This window comes from Podarcis erhardii (assembly GCF_964252035.2).
Source record: "Podarcis erhardii genome assembly, chromosome: 8".
Classification (NCBI taxonomy): Eukaryota; Metazoa; Chordata; class Lepidosauria; order Squamata; family Lacertidae; genus Podarcis; species Podarcis erhardii.
In genome coordinates, this window is record NC_138499.1 from 43,559,677 (window position 1) to 43,586,744 (window position 27,068).

Genomic DNA, 27,068 nt, shown 5'->3' on the forward strand with positions numbered 1-27,068 from the left:
TTTAAAGCTGTCCAAAGTGTTGGCTGTCTAGTAGAAAAAAGAAGCTTATATAAATTACCAACCCTTTGTCAAATACAGACAATGGGTTGGGTCCAGATTTAGTCATGCTGGGAGTAGACCCATTGAAATAAAAGCCACGGCTAACTTGTCCCCTTGGTTTCAATAGGCCTGCTTTGCCTGTATGCTTGTCTAGATCCAACCCACAAATGGGGAACATGATTAACAGTGTGAACATCCTTTTTAAAATCTATAAAAACTAGCGATTGTGCAGACATAGACATGTTGGTTGAAATTTGAGCTTCTAATCCTTTGTAAGCAATAGGCCAGTTAATATGAATAGGCTCATTTACACAGCCCAGACATAGACATGTTGGTTGAAATTTGAGCTTCTAATCCTTTGTAAGCAATAGGCCAGTTAATATGAATAGGCTCATTTACACAGCCCAGAGTCTCTATATGAATTTTATTTTAAGAAATGTACCTTACTTCCTTTGTCCAGTATCTTCCTTTGTCCAGTATCATGCTAGACTTATGGAAAACATTGGGCTTCCTTTCTTACTGAGATCTTTATAGACCCCATAGCCTTTCTGTGGCTCCCCGTACCTTACTGTATTGAGTTACGGTTCGGAATTTTCTCTCACAATTGTTTGTATCATTCCTTAACATCAAAAAAATTGGAGTAATGACTGTAGTCATGTGCACATTTGCTTCAGACTAAGTCCCACTCTGGATTATTTTGATATCTTTTAAAACGAATTAAATCAACATTCTAATTTCTTTCAAGGTCGTCAACCTACCGTAATTCTGTGATCCATACAAAAGCACAACCAGAGTGCTGCTCAGATTCATTTTGAAAGCCTGCATGTTTATCAGATTTTCGTTTCAAGACGCAAATAGTTCACTTGCCCCTTGCCTTCAATACATTAATAATAATATAACTATTAATTGGTGGCTCTTCTAGCTTGCCATTTGTGGCCAGAAATAGCAAGTAATTTAATTTCCTAATTGATTGGTTTTACTTCCCCTTCAATAGACTTTTCCTGCTTTTTTTTTTAAAAAAAGTACCCTCTGCTACTGATGGTATTCAATCTGCACTCTAGCCTTTACAGCATTAATTTCATTATTTATTTTTGGAATATCTAATGTATAGTAACTGCTTACACTCACTCCTATTCTATGTGAATTAGTTGACAGTGTATCAAATTGACTTCCATGGAACCCACTTGTTTCAATTAATGTTGCAGTATAGAGAAACTTGCACTCTTCCATCTAAGTACTTCACAATTTTAGATACATTATTACTTATAAGGCCTGCTGATATAATTGTACCTTGTTTTCAAACAAGGTGTTTAGGAACAGGATGTTTAATATGTTTGAATCCCACTGAAATCATAAGATTTATACATACCACCCAAGTCCCATTTTTATAATGCTTTCATTGCGACACAATACTTTAAAATAAATAAAGCCTATCTTATTGGACAGAATTCCATTGTTCTAAAATGCAAACACTTCAGAAAAAGTTTGCTATCTTTTTTGGGATGAAAATAGGAACTTCACAAAGAAAACAATGAGTTAAAGTATTTGATTTACAAAACAGAGCTCTGTAAATCCCATCCCTGGCACTGGTAATTCTGTGAATGTTTAGAATGTTTGTATGTGTTTAAACCAGTTTGAAAGTGCTGAATGTGTTACCTGAATTGTAATATACAAATAAAACCTGCAAAGTGATTTTTAGACTGCAATCCTACTATACACACCTCTGAGTAAATCCCATGGAATTCAGAAGGACTTCCTTCTAAAAGGCCATGCATAGAAGCACACGGCTATTTTCTCTCTTATTCTTAATGTTCTTTAAACATAGCTAGGAAGAATGGAACTGTGCTGCATATATGAAACACTTGATTCTCAAATTGACATGAATTGCTTTCAATAAGACAACTCTACACTAACTTTAACTGGTTATTGTTTGGTGTGACATATTCTCTTCGACTTACTCATACTGAATTTATTGACACTCCTGTAATTCCAAGACCATTTGTAGTGCCTTTAACAACCTTTTGCAATGATCATAAACCCACTTATTCCAGGGTAGAAATAATGAAGCAACGTGACGTCACTAGACTTTTGTAAAAGTATAAGACAGTAATGGAAAATTGGAATGCAGGAAAAATGTCACTGCTTTTGCTCTTAAAAACTTTAATCCATTTTACATTTAAAGTGGTAATTTAATCTACATACTATTTTCCTGGGCACTTTTGTTAGAAACCCAGTAATACCTTTTAATTACCTCACTTTCACTTTCTTGCTACTTGATAAAGGAGTGCTCCTAATCTGTATTCTGTTGCATCCCTCCTTCCCACGCCCAAATATTAGTAGTTCCATGCGAATTACCATTATTTATAATTTGCCCTGAGCACAATGGAAGGATGGGGTAAAAATTAAATAATAATAATAATAATAATAATTGTACATATAGATAAATCTACTGCAGCAGCAGATACATTCAATACTCTGTGATTGTGACCCTGTAGGTGTTCAATTTATCAAGTAGTCTCCTTTTATGCTTCTGTTATCAGATTCTGTTATATCTGCCACTTTATTATTATTAATTTATTATCTTTTTATGTCTCTATTATATTGCCCCAGGGAAGGTCACAACAGTTTAAAACACAACATTAAAAATAGTTTTAAAACAAATTACAATCACAGTGTTTCTCAGTTTGGTCTTATGGACTTGATACAACATGATGCTTGACAGCTTTCCTACAGAGGGCAAAGTCACTATGGAGAGGAACCATGAGAGTAATGGTTCTGTGTTAAATGGTAGACTGAAAAATGTCCCAACAGGTGAATATTTATTTCCCCGAGCCCCGTGTGCTGGCTCCCTCCAAAGCTTCTCCTAGCCATGTAGCAATGGCACAATCCTCATTCACTGAAGAGGTTGCAGTGGAATCTGTTCCTTATCAAATGGAAATCTCCACTTGAAATGAATGATATGCTCAGAGATGCATCTAGTAATGCCAAACCTTTCATTAGTCGCTCCAGTAAGGCAATGTCTACTGATGTAAAAATAATAAAAAGAGGAGAGGAATAATTAAAAACATTTATTTGTGTGTTGTTTTTTGAGACTCCTTGATTTAGGGGATCAGCTGATTCCAGTGAAAGGGGGCATATGGTAAGGGTTCCAATTTTTGGAATTGCCAGCGCTGTTAGCCTCAAAGCTGTTGGGAATAAAATTCTGAAAACTTCTGGGCACTGTATTCACAGGTTCCCCATCAGTATCATAATGGAAAGGATCTTAGAAGGTGTGTTTTCTTAACTACCAAGCTGAATTCTTGCCTGTTGAACTTAGGGCGGAAGCTTCCTCAATTTGTATTTTTTATTTTTTAAAATATATAACAGCCAATGAGCCTTTCTTACTACAGTGGTACCTCGGGTTACATACGCTTCAGGTTACATATGCTTCAGGTTAGACTCCGCTAACCCAGAAATAATACCTCGGGTTAAGAACTTTGCTTCAGGATGAGAAAATAAATTGTGCTCTGGCAGCGGGAGGCCCCATTAGCTAAAGTGGTGCTTCAGGTTAAGAATGGACCTCCGGAACGAATTATGGTAAATACTTAACCCGAGGTACCACTGTATAAGTGGCACCACACTCATCTGATAACATGGTGGTAGGACTGGATGACAACAACTGCCTCAAGATGGGTTTGATCTGCTGCTGACCCTCTATAACCAGATCATGTGTATCTAGATTTGTTATAGAGAATATAGACTATCACAAAGTACCTCCTTTGAAGCGTGGTTTGAATCCTATGGTTTTAGTATATCCACCTGTTGTTTTGACATGCCATGTTGGAAAGCTTCTGAAATGCATGATCAGCATTCATGAGACCCAACAACATACTGGCAAATACTCAATATAGTTTCTGCAGACACTTATCACCTGATTAAGCTGGAAATCAGATCAACTGATAGTTCACTTAAAAAGAAGAAGGAAAGGCTTATGAAATATGAAATCAACAGAAAGTCTTATAATTTTGGATTAAGAAGCAATCTCCTCATCTTCATACAGATCCTTTTGAGGAAATGTGCATTCCAGGTTCACATTAGTTTTGACTTTCAAGTGGGAGAAAAGTGTCCCTCAAGGTAGTGTTCTCGGTGTGTTTGTCTTCTCTGTAAAGATTTGTTGCAGTGTGATATCATATCTTATAGCATACAGTTGCCTTTTTGCAGATAATTTCCAGATGTTCTGTAGGTCTTTTGTTACATGGTTTAATGAAAGATAACTACAACAAGCTTCCCGCTCTCTCAATATATATTGGTGTATACCAATCGGCTGTACTTTGTGACTGTACCTTTCTCAAACAAAAATCATTTGTTTGTACTTTTGCTGAAGGTGTAGCTTACATCCTGAAGTTACATTGAAATTCCTAGTAGTTTCATACCTAGTAGTTTCAGAGTGTATGTATCTAGGGTTGAACAAGACGCTCACATTCTTACTGCACATTAACTTCCTAAAGGTGTTATACATGAAGGCACTGAATGTCCTGTTTTGCATTCTTCAACCACTTCAGGAACAGACTACACTTATATACTGCAAATCTACAGGGTGTTGATCTACTCCAGACTAGATTTGGGGCTCCATAATGTACAGTTCTGCAAAGCTGTTTGCACTGAAGAAACTATATCCTGCTTATTGGGGAATTAAATTGAGCATTGGAGCATATTACACCTCAACTCCTTATAGCCTTGGTACAGACTATATGCAACAATTTGTGGAAATCTCATTGATTCCCACATATCTCTGAACTAATTCTCATGTTAATTCCAGCCACAGGCTCATTCAGCTATAGCTTACATCTGTTATTTTTTTGTCTTTTTTCCCATTTGAAGACTGCCTAGAGAAATGTCATGTTGTTTTTGCTGGGTTCCTGGGCATGCTGGAATTAAATTTGGTTGCCCAAGCTGCCAAGATGGCAACTCACCTTGCAACTAAGATTCCCATTTAGTGATTCTCCCTCCCCCAAGCTAAATCAATGGTACAGTGCCAAGAGCTGTGAGACAGCTGGAACAACAGACTTTGAATTCAAAATCAGTATTCCCATCATAAATACTTCCCTAAAAGAGCACTTCTCAAGAATTGCATGCCATTAACATTCCAGCAGTTCCTTCTGAAGAGAGAGGGCCTAATGGTGTTGGTGCTTTGCAACACTTCCCTCTGTCAAATATCTTTTTATCTGCTTGTCAAAACTGTCTCTAAATCCAGCCATCTGATTGGCACCACATGAGCCTAACTTCATTTTCTGGGTGAATACATTAATTAATGTGTCAATTTTCTGGTTTGCTGCCAATTTCCTCTGGTTTGCTGACCAGAAGATGCTTTATCAACAGAACATAACCTTCTAGATGGCTTACTGAAATGCATCTTGTGCACATAACAGTGCAATATGGCTTAGATGTTGTTGCATCAAAATAATCTCAAATCCTTCCTTATATTGACATCAAATAGTATGAAGGCCTGTCAACCATTCTTAATGGGGGAACCTGGAAATGTATATGTGCAAATTTCAGTCATATTAAGGAATATTACAATCTAATTCATGGATAAGGTTAGATCACTATGCTATATTTCGGCCTATTGTTTATAGTTCTGTATATACAAAAATAACAAAAAATAATAATGCGATTCTTTTACTCCTCAGGTACTAAGTTTATTTTGTGAAGCTAGCAAGAAAGTGACTTTTAACGTGCCTTCCAAACTAGAAGCAGGAACATTAATTGGCAGATGTGAGTAACAATTACTAGAGCCTCTTTCTGTTGCTTTCACAATGATGTTCTGTTTTCTTCTCCCTGCAACCCATCTCATATTTACAGCGCACTCCAATGTACATCATTTTGGAAGCCTATCTGTGTTCAGTGGGGCTTATGCTTAGTTACAGTATAGCATAAGCTTACAACTTCAATCCTGGACACACTTAATGGGCAGCAAGCCCCAACTGAATGGGGTTCCTTTCAAATAAATATGCATTGGATTGTGCTGCTATTCTGAAATCTTATGGTCCTTAGGAGGGTGCCCATGGGGTCATAGGAAGTATTGGATCTCACTTTCTGAAGGCAGAGAGAGCGCTCTGACCTTGGAGAAGGAGATCAGATGCTAGATTCCCCCACCCACACCACTGTGAAAACTTCATTGACTTAGTGTCAGGGGTCAGACATCAGTGGAGCCAGAAAGGGTGGTGGTGTAAGGGGTAGACAAGTAGAAGTATTGAACCTGAAGGATCACATGCATTTCTGCTCTCCTGACATGCCCCCTAAGCATACTAAACACCCCCTGCCCTAAACCCAGCCCCAGAAAATGACAGAGGAGTGCAAGAGGGCTCCTCTGCCCTTACAGTTGAAGCAGATGAACTGCCTCTAGTTGTGCTGCACTCTGCCATGCCTTAGGCAGCATGGGATATGTATTTCATTATTGATTGTAAATAAAGCTTGCTTTTGAATCTATAACCAACAAAACTACTAAATAAGTTTTTGGATTTTGCATTTCATTCTCATCTGTAACCAGTTTATTTATCCATTCGCTTATTCGCTATTTGTTCATTTAATTGTTCTTAGTTTGAGTCATAGCCTTTTCCCCCAGTTGTGAAGGCTCTGGGTGGATAAGATCGACTTATTAGATTCATACTAGAGTGTCATGATAATGCTCTAGAAACTTTACCCTGACACTGCAACTATGTACAAATTTTAAAATTGTAAGCATGCAAATATAAATTTAGGACATGGATTTGGGAGTTGTTCTTTGCTGCTTTGTTTCTTGGTTTACAGTTTTTACTGTTTTTGTTTTGTTTTACAGTAAATCTGAGACAGTATCTTAGGACATCTGACCTGATCAGTTCAAGTGATCCTGATTTCATAGTACTAGAAGATGGTTCTGTATATACAACAAATGCTGTTTCTTTGTCTTCTGAGAAGAAAGCTTTTACCATATCACTTAATGACTTGCAAGGTCATCTGCAAAAGAAAATACATGTCAATTTGCTATCACATCCAAAAAAGGTAAGTGACATGCAATTTTTTTTTAGATCAAAGTACATTTCAGTTATCTTCCTCGTTAGGCAAATATAGATGTTATAGGTACTGAAAAAGAGGTGGGGTTTTAGGGCGGGGAGAAGCAATGCTTGACATGACAGAACTGCACTGAAAGTTTCCTTGCCCCTGCAAGCAAACTTCAGCCATTGAAAAGGAGTGAGAACATTATGATTATGTCATATATACATTCCAGGATACATAATTCTGCTTCTTTTGACAGCAGCTTTGCAGTTCCTGTAATGTCTATTTTTGGCCTTAATTGACTGTCAACAGAACATTTGATTTAGCATATAACTTAAGCTCTCACTTCAGGTAAAGAGGAGGGCTGAATCTGTCTCTTTATTGCCCAGTTAAAATTGATGTAGCAAAAAAGGAATTATCTTCATCAAGGACATTAGAATTCCAAAAACACACACAAACATAATGAAAATAGAGGCATGAAAAACTGAAAACAGTTATGCAGGGTTGAAGTACTCAAAAATCACCGTACCAGAATGTTATAGCAATTCATGGAGAAAAAGATGGATACCATGGTGAAATGCTGGAGAACGTTAATAGGAACAACACAGTATAGGAGAATGGAAAAAGTAAGGAATTACTAGAATATATTACTAATGTTCGTTTCTATTTCCTGAACACAGGCTCATAAAACAGGAGAGACTGTTCTTAGACGAACTAAACGAAGATGGAGTCCTCTTCCAACCCTAATAATGGAAAACTCACTAGGACCTTTCCCAATGCAAATTCAGCAGGTAACGTTTAATAAACCAGTCTGATTATACTCTACGCTCTAGCAAATGTGTTTTATGAATAAGATGAGTAGAAGAAACCTATGATTTTAGGATAATTCTAATGACTTTTTGAGAAGCCTTGAACATGAAAAAGGAAACATCAATGATATCAATAATGACTAAGTAGTTGCTGGAGAGTAATTTGTACCAGATAGAGTGATCCTAAGCACACTTGAAAATCAGTTCTATTAAAACAGGACTTACTGCCTCAGTGTGATTATGATCTCACAAGCTAAACAGTGTGTACTAAATTACACTCCTGTATAAATGGTGAAGGATTTTAAATGAACAAATATTTATCATGTTCTTCAGGAGTCTGAACTAACTTTGGTACTAGAAAATTAAGAGACAAATTGATACTTTAATTCTGAGATACTAGCTATAGTATGATGACTTACGTTTTTCTGTTTCATACATCATTCTCTTTATACAGCTGTCTTCTGATACAGCCCAAAAATACAACATCACATATTCTATAAGTGGTCGTGGAGTCGACCAACCACCACTAAATTATTTTTATATTGAGAGGGAAACAGGAAATCTCTTTGTTACTGTCCCAATAGATCGGGAAGAGTATTCAGAATTTGAGGTAAGAATGCAAACTTTGTCAGTTGTAACAGTTATAATATGAAGCCAAATGTGTTGTAAGTATAAAATGATGTGTTTTGAACAATGGATCAGTAGTGTTCATTGACACTTTGTTCATTTTGAGTATTTGAATTGGAATGGTAGGATCTGCAACCTTGTTCTGCTTTTACTAAGCAAAACTTTTTCTGAGACACTGAATAGAACTTTATCTGATAGATGTTAATGATGGAGAAGTTTGACAGGGCAAAAGAATGTATAAAGTAAAAAGTTTGGATTCCTTTCTGATGAAACACAGAAATGTACTTGAGTTTAAGAATTCTACAGAAAGATGGCTATTGGTAAAATGGAAACTGTAAACCTGTCAGTCTTTCACTGTTAAAGTATAAGAAACGTAAAACATTGGAAGTTCTTGTGTTTGTTCAGAAGCAAATAGCAATGCATTACAATAAAACCAATTGTCCTTACATAGGTAGCTACTAAAAGTGTTCCCTCTTTTTTTTTTTTTTTTTTTTTACAGATAATTTGCAATGCAAGGACATTAGATGGCTATACTCCAGAGGTACCACTTAGACATGTAATCCGAATTGAGGATGATAATGACAACCCACCAATATTTGACCCAGTTACTTGGGCTTTTAATGTTGTAGAAAACTGCAGAGCTGGTAAGCAACTAGAAATTTTATAATATCATTTCAATTACTTTTCTCTATTGGTGCCCTTCCACCAGTGGAATGAACCTTCACATGTGCAACATGACTAGCTCTCTTTCCCCTCCTCCCTCCAGACATCTGTGTGCTCCCAAAATCTTTGCTGAAGGATTGGCAAACCATCTGGAGCAGATGGGGGAGCAGTAAAGAGGGAGGAAAAAAAAAAAAAGGAAAACCTGGATGTATAATCAGACATCTATTTGCCTGTCATTGAATGTTGCCCAGTGTTAAGATCTTCAATCTTCTTACTGGATGTTATATAATGGCAGATGTTAAGCCAGTGTAGGTTAATATTAATTTGTTTTACTATACTATTTTGGATTTTAAAAGTATTGACTGCACCATCCCCTTGGAATGGGGCAGGTTAGTAATCTAATAAATAAATGCATGGGCAAACACACAAGTACATACAATTTCACTAATTATGCATGAATGTCCCACATTATTATTATATTGAGCACTGATATATATGAACATACACCAAGTCAAATGACTAGCCCATCTAGTCCAGAATTGTCTACTCTTATTAACACCAGCATTTTAGGGACTGAAGCAGAAATCTTTCCCATCACCTGCTCCCTGATCATTTAACTGGCGGTGCCTGTGATTGAACCTGGGAGTCAGGACCTTCTGCTTTCAAAATATGCATTACCACTGAGCTATAATCCTTCCCATCACATTTTTCAAAAGCTTTCAGATTAGACCATGTATTTGCATCCATATTCATTTCAATGACTCTTGATATAAATGCTAGTCAGATTTATAACTGGTCTGTCCAGTTTGAAGAGTGTTTTCATTTATCTGTGTATGTTTGTAACTGGGTAAACCTTTGCTCCAAAATAGTGAAGATATTATTTTCTATGTAGAATAAAAGTTGTATCTCATCAAAACATGTTTTCATCATTCAGCATTTAACTGCTGCTTATGAAGACAGGGATAAATGTTAGACGGTCATTAACAAAATGAATGTAACACGAACAGCATCAGTGAAAAGATCTGCGCCTACTGTACACCGAGAATATCGTTTGACAGCAGCAATTGCGCACATGCTTATCTGGTGCAATTTCATGTAATTGCTAACTTAACAAATTTCCATAGGTATACATGGGGAGCAAGTGATTGTAAGACCACATTTTAGACATCGGCCTGCATAGATTTATCAGAATATGATAATATGAAACCTAGATTATTTTCTTAGGCAATGTCCTCCATTAGGAATCTCTGTGATTCAAAATCTGTAGATCATTACAAATATATGTAATTATCTGAAAGCTCAGAATTACTACTTTTTAAAAATCACATAAACAGTGCAGGGCTTCTTCATCTACTGCTGCATATCTTCTGTTCATTTCACCAGGGCTTGGGCTGGAATCCCTTGCACTAACCCAGGCATAGGCAAATTCGGCCCTCCAGATGTTTTGGGACTACAACTCCCATCACCCCTAGCTAATAGGACCAGTGGTCAGGGATGATGGGAGTTGTAGTCCCAAAACATCTGGAGGGCTGAGTTTGCCTAGGCCTGCACTAACCCAAATGAAGTAAGGAGAGGTTTCAAAGCAAAGCAGCAGTCCATAAGCTTTATTAAGGGTGAAGTTAACAACCATGTATTGTATTTTCTTTTCGAGTACTTTAGGCGGGAGTTGCATGTGTGCCGTATTATTAGGCTAGATCTCCAACGATAATTTGATCAGTATTTTATAGTATAATCTTAAAAAGGTTACAATGATAATCTGTGTATGCAGGTACCGTGGTTGGACAAATAACTGCAACGGACAGAGATGAACCTGGTACACTGCACACTAAACTGAAATACAGAATTGTGGGCCAGAATCCTATACCACTTCAAGGTTCCAATACGTTCTCTATACATCCAGATACAGGTTCTATTACTGTGGCATATCCAGTTCTGGACAGAGAGGTAATTTTATTGAAAGTCTAATGTTGTTATTTAGCATTATGCCTATGAGTAAGATATAATTTGATGGGGAGGCGGGGAGAGGACGCATGAATCTCTGGGAAATTTATAGTTTGCTTGCTTGACAAACTCATTATTTTGTTGTTGTCGTTGACACCTCCCTTCTCTAAATCCTATGCAGAAAAGAGAGTTTGTGTTAGTGGCAGGTTGTTGCAGGAGATACAAGCTGCTGCTTAGTCCTGCAAAAATACAACAGAAAGGGAGGTGACCTATCTTGTCTTTCATCAACGGGGGAAAAGGGAGAGGTTCTCTCTCTTTCCATCACTTTTTTGCAGGAGGCAGCAGTGAGAATGAGAGAAAGGGTACTTGATGGACTTCTGCATAAGAAGCCTTAAAAGCATTTGTTTAGCTAGGAACTCTGGTGGTTCCCTCTGGTGAAGTTCTGGTGGTTTCCTTACTGCGAGAAGTGAAGTTACAGGGAACCATGCAGGGACTTCTTGGCAGTGGTGCCCACCCTGTGGAACACCCTCCCATCAGATGTCGGTGAGATAAAGTACTACACAACTTTTGGAAGACATTTGAAGGCAGCCATGTATCAGGAAGTTTTTAATGTTTGGCGTTTTACTATGTTTTTATATGTGTTGTAAGCTGCCCAGAGTGGCTGGGGAAACCCAGTTAGATGGACGGGGTATAATAATAATAATAATAATAATAATAATAATAATAATAATAATATAATTATTATTATATGACTAAAGAGAGTCAGTATTAAGAGGATATTGTGTTCCATTGGCCTTCCCCTCCCATTACTGTGTTTATATTGTACTATATTCATATACTGTTTGCTGTGTTCTTTTTCAGAAAATAACGACATACACAATACTGGTAGAAGCAAGAGATATGGGAGGTCAGCCCTTTGGTTTGTGCAATACTGCAACAGTTGTAATTGAAGTTGATGATGCAAATGATCATGCACCCATGTGTGAGCACAGTATGGTATGTTTGCTACCTTCACACTTCTTAGAACATTACTCTTCTTTTTAAGATCTTCTGCATTCTCTCTCTTTTATTTTGTTTTTGTCATTTGCATGAGTTTCATAATTATGTGTCCAATCCTGCAGCTTTTAACTCTATTCTGATTGCATCAGCCCTGGTTAAGAAGCTGGTCAATAAGAAGGATAAAGACACACACTTTGTTTCAGTTGCTGGCAGAGATTTAATCTCATCATTGCATTATATCTTAAGCATTAATATTTTAAGGCTATGATTTATCAACCCATAGCAATTTGCAAAAACATATATGACAGCATGTGCATAGAAAACTATGTTGTGGTGACCATATGGTTTTGAAACAAATTTCTGAAAATCTTGTTCATTTCAGTATGAAGCATATGTTAGTGAAAACACAGTTGGCGAAAAAGTAATGGACATCGGTGTCGTAGACAAAGATTCACCTGGAACACCTGCCTGGCATGCTACCTTCAACATTATAAAGGGAAATGAAGATGGTGCCTTCAAAATTGTAAAAAATCCTGATTCAAATATTGGTACACTATGTGTTGAAAAGGTAATTACATTTCACAGCTTTTCTATATCCAATTGAATATAGTTTAATAAGTATTATGATAATTCCATTCATACTGACCAATACAGAAGTGGGTAATAATTTTCAGCAGAGTTTAACACTTCTGACCTTCTGTGGCAGCACTGAGGTCCCTGAATTTAAATTTATAATTATTTCTCAGCAATGATTTTCCAATCTGTATATTGATCACATAATGGCTGTGGTTGCATGACACGCTAAGCCAAATCTTGGTTACAGTTAAGAGCATAATCAGAAGCCCCTGTTCAGAAGACACACTAAGTTAAACCTTGACTTAGCTTAATGTCGCATAGCAGCAAGAAGTGCTGGGTAGAAACAAAGCAGCTGTGAGCTTCTCTCTGAGAGCCTAGATGCTTACTTGTTTGTGGTAAGCCAGAGTGGAGCATCTCCACCCCCACTGTGCAGCTCAGACATTGTGGTCCAGCTCGAAGGGCCTTCTGGCAGTTCCTTCACTGAAAGAAGTGAAGTTACAGGGAACTAGGCAGAGGGTCTTCTTGGAAGTGGCGCCCACCCTGTGGAACACCCTCCCATCAGATGTCAAACAGATTACCAATTATATGACTTTTAGAAGACATCTGAAGGCAGCTCTGTACAGGGAAGTCTTTTTATTTTTGAGCTTTTTAATATTTTGTTGGGAGCCGCCCAGAGTGGCTGGGGCAACCTAGTCGCATAGGTGGCATATTAAATAATAAAATTATTATTATTATTTATTATTTGGTTTAGCATGTTCTGTGAACCAAGCCATTGTAGATGTTTTATTCTTTTCATTTTAAAGTAGATGTGTGGGAAAGTAAGAAACTCACAATGCATTTGCATTACGTAAAACTGTACCATCATTCCCAGTGTTCAGGTTTTGAGTGCCGTTGCTTATGTTGTCAAAATACCACTACCTCTGTACAAGAGGGAGGTATTAACAGGCTTTTCATAAGCACAAAATCTTTACATAAAATGCTAAGGGAGCGGACCACAAAAATACATTGAATTTTCCATAAGGCTCACCATCGCCACCTAGGGTCACATTGTATATTGCAATTAAAACACACTTAAATCGTTTTATTTGCAGCTGTATAGCTGAGTCCATGATGTCATCTGTGGGAAAATGGCTTCATGGACCTAATTTGGCCTGCAGGCTGTGGGCCCCTTATGCTTGTTTTAAGGCAAGTGAAAAGGTTCAGGGCTAGAAGTGGGCTTCTGGTCCAGCAGACAAAAGAGCCAATAAAAACCCTTACTTCATTGACAAACCTATCTGGGAGGCAGAGACATTCCATCCACAACCTGCTTCTGAATAGGGAATCATCCCTCCATGATTGTCTGTTTTTGCTGTGAATATTAGAAAAATCTTGCAATTGACACACACATTTATTTATTTTCCAGGGGCTAGACTACGAAAGAAACAAGGAGAGAAAGTTGGAAATTGTTGTAAATAATGAAGCACCTTATTTCCTCCCACCAAATTCAAGAGCAGTTTCTACAAGTACTTGCGTCGTTGTTGTCAAAGTGCGGGATATGGACGAAGGCCCTGTATTTGATCCTTGTGTATTTTTTTTGAACATCAAGGAATGTTTGCCTGCTGAAACGATGGTTGGCCAGTACACAGCAAGGGACCCAGAAACTGGAAATTCTGAAGGCATAATGTATAGTATTTTGTTGGCTAATTCATGTTATACTATTAGTGTTAGTATTAATACAACCATCTGATTCACAGATGTAGCAGCTGGCAGAGCAGGGTAGGAGCAGGCAGTGCATTGCTTTCCAAGGGAGAGTTTGCCGCTTATAACCAGGGGAGAGGGGTGATGTGGCAATGAGGTCAGTAGGTGTAAGCTCAATGGCAGCAGCATTGGCTTGGCTCTGCCACTGTACCTGCACTGCCCAAACTTCCCTCCTACCTCACCCTCCCCTCTTCGTTAAAAGCAATGACCTCTGTGTTGGGAAGCCAGGCAAGCAGTGCTGTTCTATCCCAGTCTGCCAGCTGTTACTGGTGATGGATAAACATTGTTGTACCTCTGTTGTTGCACCACTACACTGGGGGCTATCTGCACATTACACAAGCAAACCTCGTTCTGTTACATAGGAGTACATGTGGGTATTGGGTTCATTCTGTGAGTTTTATACTGGCCTGATGGTACTGCCATCCTTGTGGAGTAAAGCCAGAAATGCCAGTGGGGAGCAGATCAGGCTGGAAGAACTAAGTATACTCTAAATTTATTGGACACCAGCACAGCAGGGAAATGCTCTGAACTATAGAAATGTCTTACGTATATACTAAAGACTACTACCTAGTATGAGGCTGCTTGAGAATCTCTTGCTGTGTGATGGTGCAACACAGAGATTTGTACCAGCTTATTTAACTGCACCAGGCCTAAAAACCATTAAGATATAATAAAGCATATATTTTGGTGTTTGTTTCTAACAGCTGTATTTATTCCTAACAGTTATAGAATAATAAATGATCCCTGTAACTGGATCACCATTGACAACGCAGGTCAGATCAGAACCACTAGACTCCTAGACAGGGAGCAACCACAAATGCAGCTCTACCAGTGTAACGTAACAGTCTCTGCAACGGACAGGAGTGAGTATTACATACTATAAATAGACTACAAAGTTCAATAAAGTAGCCTACAAAACTACTGAAAACGTATGTGGCAGAGCAAATACCACATCCAAAGCTGTGTTTGCTAGCTTCAACTGGGGCGGGAAGTGTGTATATGTGGGGGAAGCTTTTTCTTCCATTTATTCTTTCTCAACCGTTCCTTGACTCCAGTGAGAGAGAGGGAAATCACACTGCTACTCCCAGGGCTCATCATTTTGGGTCTTGTTTTTCTTTTGCCAGGGGTGGGGCTTATTTTTTTTATTTATTTATTTATTGGGTGTACCATTGCTCAGTATAATCACTTATAATACTTTTGTCTATACGATCAAACCCTTTTCAAACTAAGTTAAATAATGAACAATTAGAGCCAGTACTCATGCCATGCCTCTGAATGCTTAACCACAATTAAGAAATTAGAATTAACCTACAAACCCATGCATTCATTCCTTGGCCTTTCTTTGCTGATTGTGGATTCCCCCCTGCCAGCATTAACCATGGTTAAGATTAACGTTGGGACCAGTGTTAACTATGTTTGAAGCTAGCCATGATATTTTCTTAACCAGGTTTCTTAACAGTTTTTTTTTTAATGTTTATATACATTAATTAAATTGACATTTTAAAACAAATTTGTACATGAGCTATGTATATCATAAGGCCACATAGAATATTACACAACATCAACAAACTATGAAACACATTACTGTAAAATGAAATCCACATAGAGGTTTACAAAGCAAGGGAAGATTCAGGCAGCACTGCTCCCCTCATAAATCGGTATAAAAATGTAACTGCCATCCTTTACAAAGAAAATATTGCCATTCAGGAATTAATTATTTTGTTTCCAGAGGGGCTGGCATGGGTGCTCAAAGTCTTTTGTGAATATCCCAAGCCTCTGGATTTGCTTTCAGTCCATTTACATGATGTGGACACATGCCTTGCTCTTAGGGGTGCACACAACTTTCCCAGGCCTCTGTGTCAAAGAAAGGAAGGACCCGGTTCACTCTTCTGTTATTTAAAAAGCAATGCCTTTCCTCAGTGCTTTTTTCCCCTAAAAAATTGTTTAGGGGTACTCATATTTTCCTACTCATATTGAAATACTGCCCCTCAATGAGGCCAAACTTAGATTCACAAAATGTTTAGGGGTATGCATACCCCAGCGTACCCCCAGAAAAAAGCATTGCCTTTCCTCATGAATGCTAGTCGAAAAATGGAACATCAGCCTGGAAATGCCTTGTAATTAACATTGAGTATGTAGGGGTGGGATCCATCTTGGACACAGGCTATCTTATTGAGCCCATCTCAGATTCTATTGTTTGGGTGAGTTTCCTTGCAAGTATTTGTTGTGAACTGCTGTTGGAAATAGTAAAATTAATAATTTCAGAAGTGTAACTTATGAGTAGGACAAAGATATGTTAAACCATGGAAACAGCATTAAATTGTAAGGCTATAACTCATTCTTTGTTATTTCCTAGGTGGTAAAACAGGCACTGGAGTAATAGTGGTTAATCTATTAGATGAGAACGACAATTTCCCAGTCATTCCCAAGAAAGAGTACATAATTTGCAGAGACAGACAACCAGTTTGCCTTACTGCTGTGGATGCTGATTTACCTGAACATGGAGCCCCTTTCAGTTTTACTCTTCCTGACCGCATGATCCCACAGTGGAAATTGACACAACATGATGGTGTGTGCTGCATTCCAAAATTCTTGCATCTGCAGTAATTAATGATTTTGAAAGAATGCTCGTCACTGAGTTGTGTTTTTGTTTCATTTTTGGCAGAGAACTCTGCATACCTGGTACCAGCAGAGAATTTGCCATTTGGCGCTTATGAGATCCCTGTGATGGTAACTGATCGTGCAGGCAAAGGTGGAATCACTGAAGTTCGTGTAATTATGTGTGATTGCACCACCCCTAGTGATTGCCGTTACTGGCCACGGGTGGGGCCACCGGTTGCACGTCAGACTCCTAATGTGACTCTTGGTCTTTGGGCCATCCTTGCAATGATTGGGGGATCCTTGTTGCTATTATGTAAGTATGTTATATATGAAATGTAGCATTTGCCATGAATGTCAAGTTGAAGGGCTATGTTATAAGATTGTTAAGACTGCTTTGGACACTTGAAGTTTGCAAAGCTGTGAAGATGGCTTATTTAATTCATTTATGTAAACAATTGTCCATTAAACACTGCGTTGAAATGATACTATTGGCAATAAAAGAACTAATAATTTTTAAAAATGTCAAATGTACTTCAGGCTCTTTAAGTCCCATAAAGGTTCCTTTCCTTAAATGCATAGGCACCCCAATACAGCTAGCATATCTCTGCAGATTGAAGTAGGTTTCTATAGGTGTATCCCTAGCTGGATAGGGATGCACCTATACAAGTAAATGCTATGTGCCTGGCTATCCCCTCCAAGTCAGTTGCCAGGACTGATTGTATGGAGTCATTATTTAAATCTAGAATTCAAGCAATTGACATTTGGGAAGGTGGAGCAGGGGGCTGGGTCCCTTTGCCTAATTATTTCCTTCCAGCTAGTGAACATATTGGAGAAAGAGCTCATATGGTTTCCACTGGATAAAATTGTGCATTTAAATTATTTTTAGACATCCAGTGGATTATGTGACTACTCTTGGCTTTTGCTTCTGATATGTACAATACTGTGCCTTGATTTTAACTAGAGAGAAGTGCTGAAACTTGCTCTGATTCTTAAAATACTGCAGTAGTTTGTGGTGGTTGCTTTTGAATAGTAAAAAAAAGAAATATATTGTATTTTCTAAGCATTTAAATTGCATTTTATGGCAAGGTGACTTATATCAGTGACAACTGCAATTAAACCAGTACACTACTGAATATGGACTGGGTGAGGTAGATTTTCAGGGAAGTACTCACTGTCATATCCAGGCCCTTGGGCAAGACACCCTCCCTTCATTCCCCTGCTCAGTGAGGCTGCTTCATGTTGGTAGGTCCACCCTTGCCAGAGGGTGGGCTCTTGGCAAGTACCCAGTCCTGTCAACCTTTGATGCCAGTTCTGTTAGTATTTAACCAACACATTATTTGACCTGCTCATTTACTCTAACAGAGTGAATGGCACTTCTGTGTCTTTCTTACACATACTGTTTAGAAGCAAGTTCAACTGAAGCTGGTCTGGAGCTTTCTTGGAAGCACATATATTTTTTTATTAGGTCTAAGTAGCGGATTTTTGTGATGGTACTCACTAGTATGGAGTACTGCCACACCTCTTTTTTGCTGTCCGTGGCAGACATTTTGTGCATGAACCCGCAGCACTTTTATCAAGTTATGAATACCAGCACCTCACTTTTTACCCCAAAACACTGGGTCTGAGCATTCATAAAGAAAACCTGTGTGGATTGTAGTTAAGAGTGTTGAACATAGATTGGTGAGACCCAGGTTCAAATCCCCAATCATCCACTGGGGGATTGCTAGGTCACTTTGGGCCACTGATTTTCTATCCTCTTTGAAACTATTTCATGAGCATATTGTGTGGATGAATGTGGGGGCAGGGCATAGACTGCTGATGATGCCATCTTGGAGGAAGAGGGTGGTAAAAATATTGTTAAGAAATAAAAGGCTAATAATATGTAGATGCCCTGATGCCTTATTGTATCTGATTCTTTTTCCTCTCCCCATCCACTTTTCCAGTAATCCTGATAACACTTTGCGGCTGTTGTGGTGCTGCACCTGTGAGTAGCAGTAAGCATGTGTGTGATGATTTAGCTAATCAGAACTTGATCATTTCAAACACTGAAGCACCTGGTGAAGAAGTAATGGTAAGTTGTTTTATCTGCTCATTATTTCTTGGGCAATAGATGCCATACCCACCCACCCACAGAGCTTCAGAGCAAGTGGAAGGAGGTGGAGGGAACTTGATTTGAGAAAGTTTTAATATTGTTTAAATGCTGAAGCAGAGAGGGCTAGATGGGAACAGATCCGAGAGTGAAGGCATTCTAATTATGTGGAATGACAAGACATAAGAAACTACAGTATAAGCTTTGTTAAACAACTTTTTTTAAAAACAAAAACTGGCCTTGCACTGGTATTCTATCAGCCTCCTGGCTGCTATTTACCCCTAAAGATGATGTCACAATCCTAGGGAACAAATAGTAATGGGGAAGACAATTTTTGGCATTGGGTCCCCAATCTGTATTGGGAAAGCAGCACTGCATCAGGACTGCCTCACGATCGAAATTAAATGCCGCCAATATACATGCTTTTAAAAAGCTATTAGTTTGGCTTTTAAGGGAGATAAAGAAGGAGAATGGGACAAAAGGAGAGACTATATATAAGGTGCTAGGGAAAAATATTAGTTGTAGTTTGAATGCTGGAACTAATATAAATCCCATGGTATCTCAGCCAATTAATCCCAAGAATAAAAAATAGGGATAATGTATTTCTGATTACTGTGTTAATTTTTAAATCGGAGTTTAAATTCATATATACACCACAGTATATAGTAGATTCTTATTCTTATAGTGGATGGTAATAAGCATTTGACACTTAATTCTTAACTAGCTTGAATGAGAGAACTGAACTTAGTGAAATGTTACATCATGCACACAACTATAGAATATTAAGTGTACTTAGCATTACCTACTACCTTTGCTTTAAGGAAAGCTGCTTATTATTTCAGTTAAAAGTATTTCAATGGCTCAAGCAAAGAAAATGAGACACTGAACAGTTCAAGTTTTCTTTCTGCACATACACCCATTTTAGCTAGAATTTAACAGGTCAGGTTGAGCTGCACTTTCTAGGCTAAGGTTAACTGAGTCATTTGCTTTTCCGAGTGTTCATCCTCCACTGGAGAAATAGTTATGATATTTTGCAGTGGGTAACAGACAACAATTACTCCAATCCTGAACATCTGTGTGTGTAGGGAGGACTTCAGAATTGGGGTATTTTGAATTCCATTTATCCCAGGGCCACAGAAGTTGCCTATGTCTGTCACAAATGTAAGTGGAGGAGGATAAACAGGAGCTATTACTTGATATTAAGCAAAATCAGGGATAGTTAATTGGATTGGCTTCCATTATATACCTACTGGAGAGACTGAATACCCAGCAGGGAATACAGAAATCCAAATGCCATTCCTTGTTCTCGTGGTTTCTCATAATGTCCAATTCCTTCTTCCCAAGCACCCTAATGTATTTCTTTTGCTGTTTTTTCTTTCTTTTTAGGACCCCAATATACTTCCTGTGAAAACAGGAAACATGGTTACTTGTGATCAAGGAACTCTTGGAGTGAAAACTGGAGGACAGGAAAGCTTTGAGATGGTCAAGGGACACCAGACACTGGAATCAGTCAAGGGCGGAGGACACCACACCTTAGACTCTGTTAAAATGGGGCATCAGACATTAGAAAGAGGAGGATATGGACAATCTGCGATGGATGCATATAGATACAATTATTCAGAATGGCAAAATTTTACACACCCTCGCCTAACTGAGGTAAGCACTGTTAAACATACTTTTATTCAGAGCTCACATCTTCTTAGCTGGATATTATATTAATGGCCTGCAACTATAGGTGATATTTTCTGAGCAAATGTTTAGGATTTACTTTGAAATCACCCTGCAGCTTGGAATGTGAAAAGCAATCCTTTAGTTTTAGTGTTTGGATTTAGAAAAGGTAACCTGACCAGGTATTTGTTTCGTATATCTGTGTTGTTTTAACTTGTTTTTCCTGTAGTGATTCTCTCCTGCTTTGACCTCATCTCTCATTACTCCTCCAGTATTGACCACGGTTGATAGTAATGGCTGTAATGTCACCCAAGAAACTGTATATGTTATGAACTGGGCTCCTAAATCTGAGCCTGCCCTGTAATAAGCAATATATAACTAGGGTGTCCCCACCCCCAATTTATCTGAACATTGTTTTTTAAAAAAACTGATAAGGAAGTTCATTGCATTTGATTATTACGTATGTGATCAGTAGGTCTGATTTTGTTAAATTCGTCATAGAATGAATGATATAGACCAATCATGTGCATTTTTTGTATATAGGAACCCATTAGAGGACACACTCTGATTAAAAATTAAACATTGAAAGGTAAATCCACGAAATCATTTTTATGTCATGTTCAGGTTAGTTTAAGAAAACAAGTAACACCCAGTTTTTCCCCCCTATGCAGAAGGTATATCTCTGTGGACAGGATGAAGAGCATAAGCATTCCGAAGACTATGTCCTTTCATATAATTATGAAGGAAGAGGATCGCTGGCTGGCTCTGTAGGCTGCTGCACTGATCAGCAAGATGAAGAGGCGCTTGACTTTTTAGATCAGCTGGAACCAAAGTTTAGGACATTAGCAGAAACCTGTATAAAGAGATAAATGTGCTGACAACAACAATGCAGAGAATTGTCGCCCTTTCCACAGGATAGCAACTTGAATACAAAATATTTTTATCTCTCCCCCCCCCCCCACTTTTCTCATGGGAGTAGTTAATCAGAAGACATTCTGACATTAGGTTTGTCAGTATCAAACTTTCTGCTCTTAAACCTCTGGATGCTATTTGACCTACCTACATGTGTACTGCCTTAGATTTACACCAAAAAGTATTTTTTTAAACCAAATGTACAGACAATATTGTAGTCACATAACTTTTCAAAATAGCAACAGAGTTTCTAGTGTTCTCTGCATCTACCGTTACAGGGAGGCAAAATGCATTCTTTATCATTTTAAGAACTGAGCTTCAAAAATTTCTGGCTGTTTGGGTCTGGGTTATAGCAAGCATGGTTTGATTCATATGAATCTTTCCTTTAGTTTTATAGAAATAAACGCTAAATACTACTGCTGAATGTTAAAATAGTTATTCATTTCTTACATTCTTAAGAAAAACAGGGTTTCTAAGTATTTTTTTAAAGTGGGATCTCTAACAAAATTTGCAGCCAGCCATGACCTTTTCTCGAATACTCCACACCCCCCTACAGTTCCAGTTCCCCCAAAACACAGCTTATTGTGGCTACTGAGCATGCATGCATTGAGCCGATTTGATTCTCCCTTTACATTTTTCTTTTTAAGCATATTCACTAACCTGATGAGCACCTCCTCCTTGAGTATGGACAGTGTTGCTTTGATTATGTAATGATTGATACTCATAGAATGCGTTCATTATTAGCAGGGCTTTTTTTCATCCTGAACTCACCGGAATTCAGTTCTGCCACCTCTCAGGTGGGCGCCATTGCCATTCTATGAGAATGAGGGAGGTGTTCGTGGTGTGTTCCGGCATCTCTTTTTCTAAAAAAATAGCACTGATTATTAGCATATATGGAATGGCAGAGGGGAGCTGGCCCTGTGAACGCTAATATTGCTTTAGCATACATGAATGGAGCACAGTGGTAGTGAGATCAGTCCGTGCAGGTGCACTGGCAAAGCTCACCTGGCACAGCTCCAGCCTCACCAGCTGCAGTGATACTGGTGTTGAGAGGGCTACGCTGTATGGACTGCTAGGTGAGTTTAATTAGGCCAAAGCTCCTAAATTAGTAAATAGAGAAGGAGGAGAGTGAAATGTTTTAATGTATATATGTACACATTTTTCTTTGTACTGAATTTTTGTGTTCACCAAATCTGACAGCATTAGTTTGTATGTTCAAATCCACTGGAGGAATAAGTATAGAAATTAAAATGTGACATTGAAAACATTTGCCAAGGCCACAGTTTCCACCCAAAAGACTTTGAATTAATCTAAAGTATAGTACTTGTATTTGCCATTCTAATACAGCTGAGTGTTAAAATACTACGATAGGAACTGGAGAAAATTGCTAGTATTAAGGCACTACTTATTGTTGACTCCTCCCATCTCAGGAAAAGTGGGGAGCTGAACTTGGAGCAACAAAGGTATGATCTGTGCTGATTCTGTGTTATCATGTAGTGACTGGTGCTTTGCACTTAACATGCATGAATGTGCTTGTTGTATTCGGTTCTGATGGAATAAACATTGACTGATATTTTTTATACATCTGTATACATACAGTTTTTTTTGGGAATTCAAGAGAAATGTATTGGAAATTTTGAATTGTAAATAAAGGGAAGGAGGTGTGCTGTAGCTGCTGTTTTGGTGTTACACATCATAGTCTTCTCTTTAATCAAGTGGATTTAAAGATATGCATTTAAAAAACTGATTTTAAAAAAGCAGGTGTTGTTTCTTTGCTAGAAATTAATTGACCTAAAATGAAAGACCTAAAATTCTCATCAAGCTGGTATTTTAGGCTTTTCTTTTGTGCTTTATTATGCTCATGTCAGTGCCACTGAGCAGAGAATAACATGAAGTTGCTGCAGCAATAGAATAATGAGTTTGATTCTTCTGGTGCACTAAGGATCTTAAACACTGAAGATCCTGTTACTTTGGTGAAATTGGTATATAGTCTATTTTAAATAGGTCTTTTTCCTAATACATCTCATATTAGTCTTCTAGCCTTTTATGCAATACAGACATATTTCTCTAGATCTGCAGAATCCAGAGAAGATATTTAAAATGTTGCAAAGCATTACAAGGCCTTAACTTACCAATAATATAGCTTTTAGGTTCAGGGTATTTTCAGGGATTGGGTTTCTAATGCACAGACTTCTGAAGTCACTTCTTCACACTTAACACTCACTGGCTTACATGGGTGTGTTATTAAAAAAACAGGCCCTACTTTGAACATCAGAGCCCTTAACCAGTTTACAATCGAAATAATTTGGATTTAATTTACACATGAGTATCTTCTTGCATTTGCTTCAGTAGGACATGGATGAGTGATTAACCTTAGGTAGATTGTAGCCCCCATACAAAAGACAAAGCAAAAGAAGTAAAAACTGATGGAACAGAAAGAAGATGAATGAATGGGCTGTATCAAATACTACATTCTTGGTATTTTTTTCTGGCAATAATAATAATATAAAAAGAAAATGGAGAAATCATGGGTTTTGTGGTTTACTTTTAAGCTTTGGAAAAAAGTAAAAACAGAAATACACGCTTCTCTGTTTGTATCTTACACTCCAAATAATTCATATACCGATGTATAAAGCAAAATCTAAGAGCAAATTAAGTATATAGTATTCTGAACTAATTCTGCTAAATTGCAAGCTTGCAAAAGTAGCAGCTATGCCTTATTGAGTAAGAGTTTTTGTATGTCGGGCTAGCTTACCCATCAGTTTAAATCTGCTTAAGTAATGTTGCAATGTTAATGGGTGCTGCACTGAGTCACAACAGCTATAAATCTGATGCAGGGGCTTTTGCTGAAAAGAAAACACAGTATGGCATAAAAGTACTAACTGATGAGCTATCACAGAAGGTTTCAATTCAGCTCTTTCCCCTCATTTGTGTAACATTTAAACATCTAAGAAGAACCTGTTCAAAGTTATTGGAGAAGATGGAAGTCTCCAGTAGAATACTTTACTTTGAGAAGTTTTCTGTGGTTTTAAAATGGAGACCAGCTTTGGGTCCCTAATTTGTCACTACCCAACCCCCGCTAATCCTGAGTTGTGTCAGTGACTGTATTTATTGAAACCAAGGTAGTCTTACAAATCTATTTTGTTTTTTAAAAGAATATAAATTGCAAAAAGCCAATTACAGTCTAAACTAAGAAAAATGTTGCTATTTCTATTGGTTTTCTTCTAAATACAAAATGCTATGAAATAAAATATGAACTCCAAATCATACACTATATTTTCTGTTTCCTTAATTTAGTTCATGTTTGTAAAAGGAACCCTAGAATCATAGTGTTGGAAGGGGCCACAATGGTCATCTTGTACAACTTCCTGAAATGCAGGAATCTTTTTGCCCAGTGTGGGGCTCAAACCCATGACTCTGAGGTTAAGAGTCTGATGCTCTACCAACTAAGCTATCTCTCTCTGATGAAGAGTGCAGTCTTAAATGGGGAATGAAGTAGTGGATGATATGCCACTAGCAAACCTTTGCTGGTTTGTGCTGTTGGGCAGGGGTTGGGTGTAGATTATCTATCTGCACACACATGTCCTGACCTTCTCAAAGCAGTGGATCTGGGGTTAGGATTGCTTTGAGCAGTTGGAAGTGAGATGTGCCCAGTTAAAAGCTTAACTTACCTGTAATTTTACTAGATGACCTGAGGCAACCCAATATCTCTCAGATCCCTAGATTACAACTGGTGGGCTAATAGTGCCCTCCATATTAATGCTGACGCACTCTGTGTAAAGTCCTTTGAGCGCTGAGGCAAAGTGCTGTAAAGTAATGCAACATATTAATAGGTAATTGTTTTTAGCATTTTGCACTGGGTTATTTCCTCTGCCTCTTCAACCAGTTACTCCCTATTTGCTTGCTCTGCTTTTGGGTACAAACTATTAGAATCCCAAAGATGACAAGTATCTGTTTAAATTTAACAAAGCGTTAATTTAACTATGTTATTTGTAATGTTTATTTGTTACTACGGTGTGCAAATATGGTGCCTTTCCTAGCTGCATCTGTTTATCAAAGAGTCTTTGATTATCAATAATGGTGGACAAGCCCTCTAAGAGTCAGGGTGTCAACCACTATCCATCTTCCATTGCAGTGTGTAGCTCAAATGGAGCATAACAGACCTTGTTTGCATCCTGCATGAATCACGTGTACCCTAGAATGTGGCCAAACACTTCTTTAAACTGCATCAAGGTTCTGTGGCAGTCTGCTTGATATGGAAAGGCTGCCTGACAGCAGAAATTGTGAGAACCCCTGTACCAGGCAATCCACAGAATTATAAAATTTGCTGGCCTGGAGAGATAAAAATGTAAAATAACACATGATTGTCATGTAAAGTTGAGAGATTTGTTTTAGGTATTTATAACTTTACAGGCTATAGGTGTATATCATCTTTTATGTTCTTTACCTCACCAACAAAATGCTTTGACTCAAAATGAAAAATGATTCCCAATGACGTTCTTATCAAGAACTGTCTCATTGTGTAAACATCTTGTTTAATTTCGTATTTTAAATACATTTTGTACAAGAGTAATAAAGTTGCTTTTATTTCAAAATCAAAGGGACCTACTATAGAATTTGCTTATTTCTTATGTGTTCTGTCTGATGCTCACTGGCAGGTACTGTTGCAAATATGGGCCGAGTTTCACCAGGGGCTCATTCATTGCCTAGTCTATAGCGCTACTTCTTTCTTCTAAGTTGTCCAGATGGCAACCAGTACCCATTTCATAGATGTTGGGCAATATAATATCCTTGTTTTCCAGATATAATGATTTACTAGGCCCAGTTTCTAGCCACTGGCAACATGGTTGGGCAGTTCGTGAGTCCTGCAGGTTTTCTAGATCACACTTTTCATCACAACGATGAAAGAAGCTTTTAAAATGGGTAAGCTGCCTAATGTACTGTCTATTTGGAAGTAAATGGAACAGATAGGATGGAGAAGATATACAGTAGTCATTGCAGCAAACTGATGGATGTGTGAAAAGACAACACATGGGAGCCTCAAAAGGATATTTCCCAACTTTGTATAGTTCTATACCAGAAATACAATTGCTGCAACCTTAAATCATTCAGAACATAAAACTGCATGTATCCCAAAAACCTCAAACATTTGACAACTTCAAAAGTAGCACCGCCTACTATATGGAAAATCAGTAAGTGGATAGGAAAAAATGTCTCTGCTTTGAAAGCTGCAATTCTTGATTAGTAGGTTCTCTCTAATGCTGCTCTGGACAATATCTAGTGCTGTTTACAGAATCCAGCAATACAAGCCTGATAAGGCATAATCAAAGGGACTTTTTAAAAGGGTTAATTCAAGAATCAAGCCCTCAAGAAGAGCCAGGGGCCAAGAACCC

The 27,068-nt window shown here is 38.0% G+C and overlaps 1 protein-coding gene across 2 annotated transcripts in view; it reads left to right on the forward strand.

Annotated features, from left to right (window-relative positions):
* LOC309348455 (desmocollin-1-like) overlaps window positions 1-26,275 on the forward strand; it is a 28,527-nt gene extending 2,252 nt beyond the window's left edge. Inside the window, exons 2-17 of one of the 2 annotated variants that reach the window (XM_081873666.1) lie at window positions 5,709-5,793; window positions 6,857-7,059; window positions 7,734-7,844; window positions 8,317-8,472; window positions 8,989-9,133; window positions 10,921-11,096; window positions 11,955-12,089; window positions 12,475-12,660; window positions 14,071-14,330; window positions 15,129-15,268; window positions 16,762-16,974; window positions 17,071-17,319; window positions 18,950-19,077; window positions 20,482-20,751; window positions 21,307-21,352; window positions 21,435-21,574. In XM_081873666.1, coding sequence (XP_081729792.1) covers window positions 5,709-5,793; window positions 6,857-7,059; window positions 7,734-7,844; window positions 8,317-8,472; window positions 8,989-9,133; window positions 10,921-11,096; window positions 11,955-12,089; window positions 12,475-12,660; window positions 14,071-14,330; window positions 15,129-15,268; window positions 16,762-16,974; window positions 17,071-17,319; window positions 18,950-19,077; window positions 20,482-20,751; window positions 21,307-21,342 — 2,493 coding nt within the window. In that variant the 3' untranslated portion in view covers window positions 21,343-21,352; window positions 21,435-21,574. Of the gene's footprint in view, window positions 1-5,708; window positions 5,794-6,856; window positions 7,060-7,733; window positions 7,845-8,316; window positions 8,473-8,988; window positions 9,134-10,920; window positions 11,097-11,954; window positions 12,090-12,474; window positions 12,661-14,070; window positions 14,331-15,128; window positions 15,269-16,761; window positions 16,975-17,070; window positions 17,320-18,949; window positions 19,078-20,481; window positions 20,752-21,306; window positions 21,353-21,434 lie in introns of both variants that reach the window. The other variant, XM_081873665.1, reaches the window with a different exon arrangement.
* Window positions 26,276-27,068: the final 793 nt, after the last annotated feature.